The sequence below is a fragment of the Triturus cristatus genome, chromosome 6, assembly GCF_964204655.1.
Source record: "Triturus cristatus chromosome 6, aTriCri1.1, whole genome shotgun sequence".
NCBI classification, from domain to species: domain Eukaryota; kingdom Metazoa; phylum Chordata; class Amphibia; order Caudata; family Salamandridae; genus Triturus; species Triturus cristatus.
Window position 1 is genome coordinate 615,607,165 of NC_140589.1, and position 8,101 is coordinate 615,615,265.

The 8,101-nt window shown below is 48.7% G+C and overlaps 1 protein-coding gene across 1 annotated transcript in view; it reads right to left on the reverse strand.

The window, feature by feature from the left end:
• LOC146817643 (trypsin-like) overlaps nt 1–5,078 on the reverse strand; it is a 42,453-nt gene extending 37,375 nt beyond the window's left edge. The window contains exon 1 of the mRNA XM_085611103.1: nt 4,955–5,078. Coding sequence (XP_085467229.1) covers nt 4,955–4,997 — 43 coding nt within the window. The 5' untranslated portion in view covers nt 4,998–5,078. The remainder of the gene's footprint in view (nt 1–4,954) is intronic.
• Between the last annotated feature and the right edge of the window lie 3,023 nt (nt 5,079–8,101).

Genomic DNA, 8,101 nt, shown 5'->3' on the forward strand with positions numbered 1-8,101 from the left:
TCGGAGCCCGTAGGCTCAGCATTCAAGTCCCGGGTCCCAGGAGGGGGCCCGGGTGAAGACCGCCGATACCCGCGAGAGAGGAGTCCCACCTCCGCCATTCCCCCCAGCCGGTGAGTGTGCACGGGAGTCCGGGTGGGGAGAGGCAGAGGCAGAGCGGCCCCGCCTGGCAGCGGGCCGCTCCAATGGGGCGCATTGTTTGTTCTAGAGACTGTAAGGCTCCAACGTTACGGGGCACAGTTGGTTCCGAGCGCGAGTGCGCTCCCTCGCTTTTGGGGGCATATTTGTTTTAGAGCCCCAACGGCTCCAACGTTATTCTAGGCATTTCCTTGGTGTTCAGAGCCCCGAGTTAGGCTCCAACGGCAGGGGCATTTCTTTGGCGATTTCGAGCCCACGAGGCTCCAACGACGGGGCAAATTGTTTGTTAACGAGTCCCCCGAGCGGGACTCCAACGAGGCGGGTATTCTTGGTGTAGTGTCCAGAGGGACTCCAACGGGACCGCAATATTTGTTTTAGAGCCCGAGCCAAGCTCCAGCACCTTGGGGGCATTTTTGTCTTGCTGAGTCCCCGAGTGGGACTCCAACCTTTTGGGGGCATAATTCCTTTAGAGCCCTGTGAGGCTCCAACGTTGGCCCCATCAATTGTATATAGCCCACAAGGCTCCCCCATTGTCATGGGGCATCCCAGAGAGGGCTCAGGAGGCACAATGGTGCCCGGACTCATTTCCCCAGCTGCCCAGCACTTAGTGGGCAGCTGCGACGTTTAGGTTGTGCTCAGTTGCTCCTGGGTTGCGCAGCCTGCGCAGTCTTGCCCTGACTCTGCTGGACAAAGGGCGTTTGAGCCCCTGAAAGGCCAGGTTGGCCTGGGGACAGTTTTCTTGTGTTGTGCCCTCACCTAGGGTACATGGGTATGTTTACCGGGGTACTTTTGCGCAATGTGCCTTTCCTTTATGCCATGTTTATTGCTAACTGTGCCTATGCGTAGGAGAAGGTTTTTCCTAGTATAGGTTACAAATAGTAAGTTCATGGTTCCCTGCGTAATATTTTGCTAAGGTGGTTAGGGTTGCGTAGGTGGTACTTACCTGTTACCAGTGGTTATTGGTTGAGCGCTACATTTTCTAATTGGTGCTACAGTGATTGTATGTGCTATGTTCTAAAGTGTTGTTCCTACCAAGTGTTAGATCTAAAAGTGCTTATTCCTGACAGTGGTCCATGAGGCCCTGTCCCATGTAGATAATCCCCCTGTAAATTCTGCCCGTGCCAGTTGGCACAGAGTAAATTGTGTGAATATTATCTAATGTGTTTTGGTATAATACAAAGGCTATTTTTATATAATACCTTGTGTGGAGTTTCTTTTGTGGTGGGCCTTGGGTGTTGTTGCTGGGTGCGCGCGCAAACGCTTTACACATTGCCTCCGGGATAAGCCTGACTGCTCGTGCCAAGCTACCAAGGGGGTGAGCAGGGGTTATCTTTGGCGTGTAACTCCCCAGCCCTGACTAGAGTGGTGGTTTCTGCCTGGCTTTGGCGCAAGCCCTAGCCAACCAGAAATCCCATTTCTAACATTGGTGATCAGCGGTGGGATCGGACTTGCGTTTGCGCTGTACCGCAGCAGCAACTGGCTGCACCACAAAACTCTACATTTTAGATAATCACATTTTGGGGATTATTGTTTTTGAGTTCCATTATTTCCTCTCCTAAAGGTGTCCTTTGCGAATTGTGTACTCCTGTTTTAGCTCAGACACCTAGGTTCCTTGTGTTGAACTTTTCTCGAGAACGTCCGCCAAAATGGAGCCAGCTTTTAATTTCTGTGGTCTGTTTAGATACAGTATGTTAGAGTTGGTTAGGTTCTGTGAAGAGAGAGACATAGAGGTGGGTGAGTCAGACACCCAGTCCAAACTGAGGGACAACCTGATCCTATGGCAAAAGGATGAATGGGAACGTGAGCGCAGTGAGGAAGATAGGGCCCGGGCCACACGCCAAGAGGGTGATGGGTCTGAGGGGAGCCCTGAGGAATCTGAAGAGGAGGAAGAAAGTGACCTGACAGGGACGCCAGTAGATAGTGAAGACCCCATAGATAGGGAGTCCCTTGCTGGGTCCAGTGTCAGGAGCAGCGCCCCATCCCTTTTCCTGTCCCCAGAGGAGTGGGTAGATACGAGGGAAGAAAGGGAGCATCAGCTGGCTTTGGAGAAGCTCAGGTTAGAGCATGCCAAGGAGATAGCGCAGCTGGGTGCGGAGGAGAAAAAGTTTGAGACCGAGAGGGTCTTAGCACAGGAAAGGATGGCAGAGGCAGAGAGGGCCTTTGCCAGAGAGAAATTAGCTCTGGAGGGTAAGTTGTCCCCTGAGCGCAGTGGTAGTTTTCTGGATTCCCCAGGGAGGGTAGAGTCCAGTGGTGGCAGCGAGATAAAGTCCAGTGCAGGAAGTCCCATTTCCAGTTCCCAAAGTATGGTACCTGTTTCCCAAGACGAGTCTAGGTTGAAATTCAGGGGCAGTAGGAAGCTGTCTCACCAGTCTTGGGAGGAGTTTGTGGATGAATGTGATGATGCACTGGATGATTGGATAAAGGTTAACACGAAATGGGATTTTGACGGACTGTATGATCTGGTTATCAAAGAGCAGCTAGTCAGTAGTTTTTATCCCGGGTTGCGCCAATACCTGTTGGGGTGTGACTCCTTGAGTCCTTGGGACCTTGCAGAGGAAGCAGACCGTTGGGAAAGGGCCCAAGGTTCTGATGAGGAATGGGAGAGTACTTCTAACAGTAGTGGCTCAGGTATCTTCCCGTCCAGTAGTGGGGAAGAGGTTCAGAGTAGCCCAGCTAGGTCCCAGAGTAGTGAGAGGGGTGTAGGGGCTCACGTCCTATCTCAGTGGAGTAGGAGTGAGTGGGTGACTTCGAGTCCCCAGAGGCCCGAAACCCAGTCTCAGAGCCTGGATGGTTTCTTCAGGGAACGCCAGGTTGGGGGCCTAGGCTGTCCTGTTAGTCCCTTTGAGGAGGATCACCGAGGGTATGGAGAACCTACAGCATCTGTAAGTAGAGCTCCAGTGGTTCTGATGTCTGGCAGTACCGCTCCAGTAGGGAGGGTAAAGAAGTCCAGCGAGAGGAGTGGCATGGGGCTGTGTTCCCCGGTGGAGGAGCCAGTAGGTCAGGAACCAGCCGGGAGGGCTGAGTCTCCTAGAAGTGACCATGGTGACCACGCGTCTTTCCTGGGGGATCTTCGCGCACTGTCAGGTGGACAGGGGACGGGAGATCTGCGCCAGGCAGACTGTCACGCAACATATGAGGCATATGTTACTCTCGGGGGGATGGTGTGTAAGTCCCCAGAAGTCCTGGAGTGCCAGGCAAGTACTCAGCCAAAGGGTTTAGACCCCTGGTTGGGAATCCAGGTTCAGGATCAGCCTGTCCTGGAGGGCAGGTCGACTGTAAGCAGTGTCCTGACCGATGTAGCTGTTAGGGGCACCACTCCAGTTGGGAGGGTGCCAAACTCTGGAAGGGGGTGCAGAGGGAGGGAGTCCTCGCCTCTGACCCCGGTGCAACCTGAGGGGTTAAACCCTAGGTTGGGAGACCAGTTCTCAGGGAGAGGTCCTGAGCTGGTGGGAAAGTTGAGTTATGAGGGTGCCTCTCAGAGGAAGAGAGGACGGAACCCTAGAAGAAGAGGTAGGGGGAGGAGAGCCTCGCCCGTGACTTTTGGTCAGCTTCAGGGTACAGACCCTAGGCTGGAGGATCAGTGGCAGTTTAGAACTGCCCTGATGAGGGGTAGAGTGGAGAATGGTTGCAATGTGCCAGGGGTTACTACCCCCCCCCACTCTGTGGTTAGGCAAGGACCAGTGGCACCTGGATGGCCTAGGGCCTGGTCCTGGCTGCGGACAGCTGAGGAGTACCAGTGGGGTAGCCCAGTTGGTCCGCCGAGTTTTTTCAGAGGGAACCACGTGAGTTCAGAGTGGCGTAAAACCGGAGAGTGTCCCAGAAGTTAACAATGTGGCATAATGTGGCACATTTTGTGATATTATTTGTGACATTTTTGTAATTTGTACACATTGTAGCACTGCCTGTGCAAAGACTTTACCTGATCAGCACCACTTAAACACTCAAATACAGCAACATGGAATTGAAAGATGACCAGTCAACATTTCTGACTGGCTTTACAGTGCACAGGGACTTGTTGCCATGTTTTTAAGTAACTTTTGTTCCATTTGAGCTACAAACAATTATTTTTTGTTAAAATCTGCAGATTATTCATCAGATGACAGATTATGTGGCATATGCAAAAAAAGTTGTGGCCACAGAATCACATAATCTCAAATCCAGTGGCCCAGTGTATAAAATAGGCTGATACAAAATGATTTAGTGTTTAAGCTCTAACAAGTGCTTTCAAAGAATACATTTTAGTAATAGGTAATCAGACAGTGCCTAATGCAAACATTTTTATAAATCCACTAAAAAGTCAATTTCTCATTAGTGAAGCAGGCACCATGGCATACAAGCCCAGGAGTGTGAGGGCCAACAGCATCACAATTATGAGAGATTCACTTTACAGAGGCATGGCGGCTCATGTGCATTGCTAGCATTAGGCCGGAGGGCATCCATGCTGCAAAGAGGCGAGCAACCTGTGGAAGTTCCACTCTTTCTGAAAGGGACAGAGAGCCAGGGAGCAGTAAGCAGAGCTCGGTGGGGGTGAAGGGAGATGGAAAAGCGGGAAAGAGTGGCAAAACGATGGGAAGAGGTGACACTGATGGTTTATCTGTTCCCCGATTTACGAGCAAGGAGCATGTGTATAGAGCTCCTGTGGTAACGGAAAAGCTGAAGCATCAATTTCCGGAATAATCTGCACTCGTGCACCACATACACTTGTAAATCAAAGCAAAGGGTTCTTAATATAGGCCCAACTAAATAGCATGTCTGTCGCGATAAAACGTTTGTCAAGCTTCTCATAAGTAGCGCATTGAAGCTCTCGTCATGGGTTTACCTGCACGCCACACCGCCAGTACCAGCAGGAGAAGGAGCTTCATCTTTGAGCTGTGGTTGCCTCTGGAGCGTTCCACTGGTCACACTAAGCGGGGGAGTCTTTATTTATACCCCCTGTTTATCACTTCCCGTACATTAATGATAACTTTAACGTTTATATTGGCAACTATCAAAGTCATGGGGTGGGGAGGGGGGGGGCGGTGATTAAACAAGCACATGCTGATGCGATAGCTTTATTTTCTGACCATGTTCCAGGGTGTATTGAAATAAAACCCTGTGACCGTGTTAGTGGATAACTGGAACCATGTATCACTGTAATAGCACTATCAACTTGGAATTTACACAAGATGGGCCTAGTGCCAGGTCTAAGTCACCTTCTAGTTCCAAGTATTGGTTCGATGGTGGATGGAATTCATTTCTTATCACTGAAACAATGTGGTTTTTTTTCTAGCAGAGCACAATATGTGAATATCCGGATGACACAGTCAAAGTCAAATCCTTGGTGGAGCAATGTCAAACTACACTTTGACAAACAGCAGGGACCCCCTAATTCAAGGTCGGAGCAGTGATTGATTTTGTTTCTATATATCTTTTAAGCAGTAGAATGTTGATTATCTTTATGAGGGAAATTACAATTTATAAACTAAAAAGGGTAACAGTTAATCAATGCCAAATATTCACTTTTCCAGAATTTTAGCAAACAATGCATAGGGAAGTAAACATTTTTCACCTTGAGAAGAGACTTCTGTATGAGCACGTGGAGACTCGTACTATTCACTGAGACCTCTCACTGGTACTTGCTTTGCTCTGATTCGTTCTTCCTCTTGCCCAGAGCTTGTTCAGTGCCAAGCTGCCAGCTCACCACTAGGGAATCTTCAAATCACCAGGCTTCATCTTAGGCAACAACTTGAACCTGCAAGCTCCCATCAAAGGGTCTAGATCTCAAAGGAGCTGGAGTTGATGCTGTGCCCCTTGAGCCAATGAGATGATTTTAAACTGGTGGTCCAAGATCTGTGACTGGATACTATACAGTGTCCGGACGTTTTCTGTACTCCTGGGGCATTGTAGTATTACAGAAGAAGGCATACTCTTCTGTAATACAAATAACGCCGGAGCACATAGAGTGCAGGCGCTATCTTCAGGGGACATTCCATCATTAGCAGGGGGCTGTGACCTCAAGCTAATAAGGGAAACAATTTGCCCCTGTGCCTATCATGGGTGTGGACGAAGAGGAAAAGAGGCCGGCAGAAGGTGCAGTGACTGTGATACACAAAAAGGTATCGCACTGTCAGTGTGCCCCCTGAGTGCGACCCTTGCAAGGGGCAAGGACCCCTTGGACCCCCCCAAGACATCCTCCTGCAGCCGGGTGCAGTCACGGGCTGCACCTGCTTGCAGAGGGATCTCTGTTCCTCTTTAAAGTGCAAACAGGTGCCACGTGCACAGAGAAAGACGGAGTGGCTAATTCAAACGCGACTGACTTAGGGCAGTGCATAACTAGTAAAAGGGGGCACTGTGCTGGTTTTCACTCAACGCACCTGTTTAAATGTGTGTTATGTTCAGGAATTGCCAAATTACACACAGTCCTTTTCAGAGGCCCTCTACAAGCACTGGCCACGCTAAAACTGCCACGAGAATATTTCTTATTTTTTTTAATTTCAAAGTATTTTATTGATTTTAATTAACAGATACATTAGCATTTCTGTTGCAGGGTTAGTCAAACTTAGTATGTATTACAGTGATTACAGGTACATGAGATATATGTCCAGATGAACTAATCTACATGGCTTGGAGGGAAAATAAGTATAGTGTTATAGAAAGAAAGAGACAGTAAAGAAAGTGATGAAAGGAGGGTACGGGAAAGGCTCTGTAGCGATGAATCTAGCTGGGATTATAGTCATCTGACATCCCACTGGTTAACCTGCGGTGGAAATGGCAGACCAACAAGGTCCCCCCCCTTGGCGTCTCTTCGGCCTTTGGTGAGAGCGTTCCAGGCTCTCTCGCTCCTCTCCCCCCGAGGGGGGCGGGACGAGGGACTTGGATTGTATTCAAGGGGGTTCATAAGAGTCTCAGTATGTGTCGAGTGACTCCCACATCCCTCTAGTTGCTGGCCTCCAGGGTGAGTTCTGCAGACCAATGTTATCTGCGCCTCTAAGGTACGTCACCCAGTTAAGCCAGCCTTTGTATGAGGTCTTGGCTGTGTCCTTCCAGTTAGTCAGGACCATTTTCACTGCGGCGGTGAGAAGCAGGTCAAGTAGGCCTCTGTCATGTTCTGAGCTTAGTCCTATGGTCATGAATGTGGTGACGAGGTCGGAGAATTCAGCTGTTAGAGTGCAGCCCAGTACTTTACTAATGAACTCAAAGATTTTGTCCCAGAACGGTTTGAGCGATGGACAATAGTAGATAAGATGTGCTAGGTCTCCCTTTTCCTTGCGACAGTTCCAGGATATCTCATCTTCCCTGAGGCCTAGTGTGAATAATCGCGCCACGAGAATATTTCATCATATATTTCTGGTTCTCATCACACTGAACTGATGCCCTGTTGAAGCAAGAAGTGTTTATACCCTAGCATGTATTATTCATCAAGAACTTCATCTTGACTTTCCTTCATTTTTAGTCGGTAAATTCGCAACCTCTGCTGAGCAGCAACAGCTTCGTAGCTCAGACTCTTTTCTTCTGGAAAAGCCATCTTTAAAAAAGTATAATACAATTAAACAATCTTTATTCGCGAGTGCCTGTAGGTTCTGGAACTCCATCGCGCTGGGCATCAGGACACTACTGTCTCATGTTGCTTTCAAAAATAATTTTGAAATATCTGCTGTTTCAACACTTCTTCAGTCTTTGAGTAACTCATTGCAGTGGCAAAGGCATTCTAGCCTGCAAGTCTGCATTCTTTTTTTTTTAAAATATCTTTATTCAAATTTTCAACAATTTCGCAATACAAACCAAGCAATCATAGTCCAATTCTGCACTGATATACAAGGTTATTATCACTGTGGCAGTACCAGCATAATTACAAATCATCTCCTGTGATATTCACTGCACAATGTTACTGCTTTTTCTCATCAGTTCACCTGTTAATAGTTTGACGTGGGTATGTGATACCCCCATATACCATTACATCTGATTGAGAGGTAGGACACTCCCATCC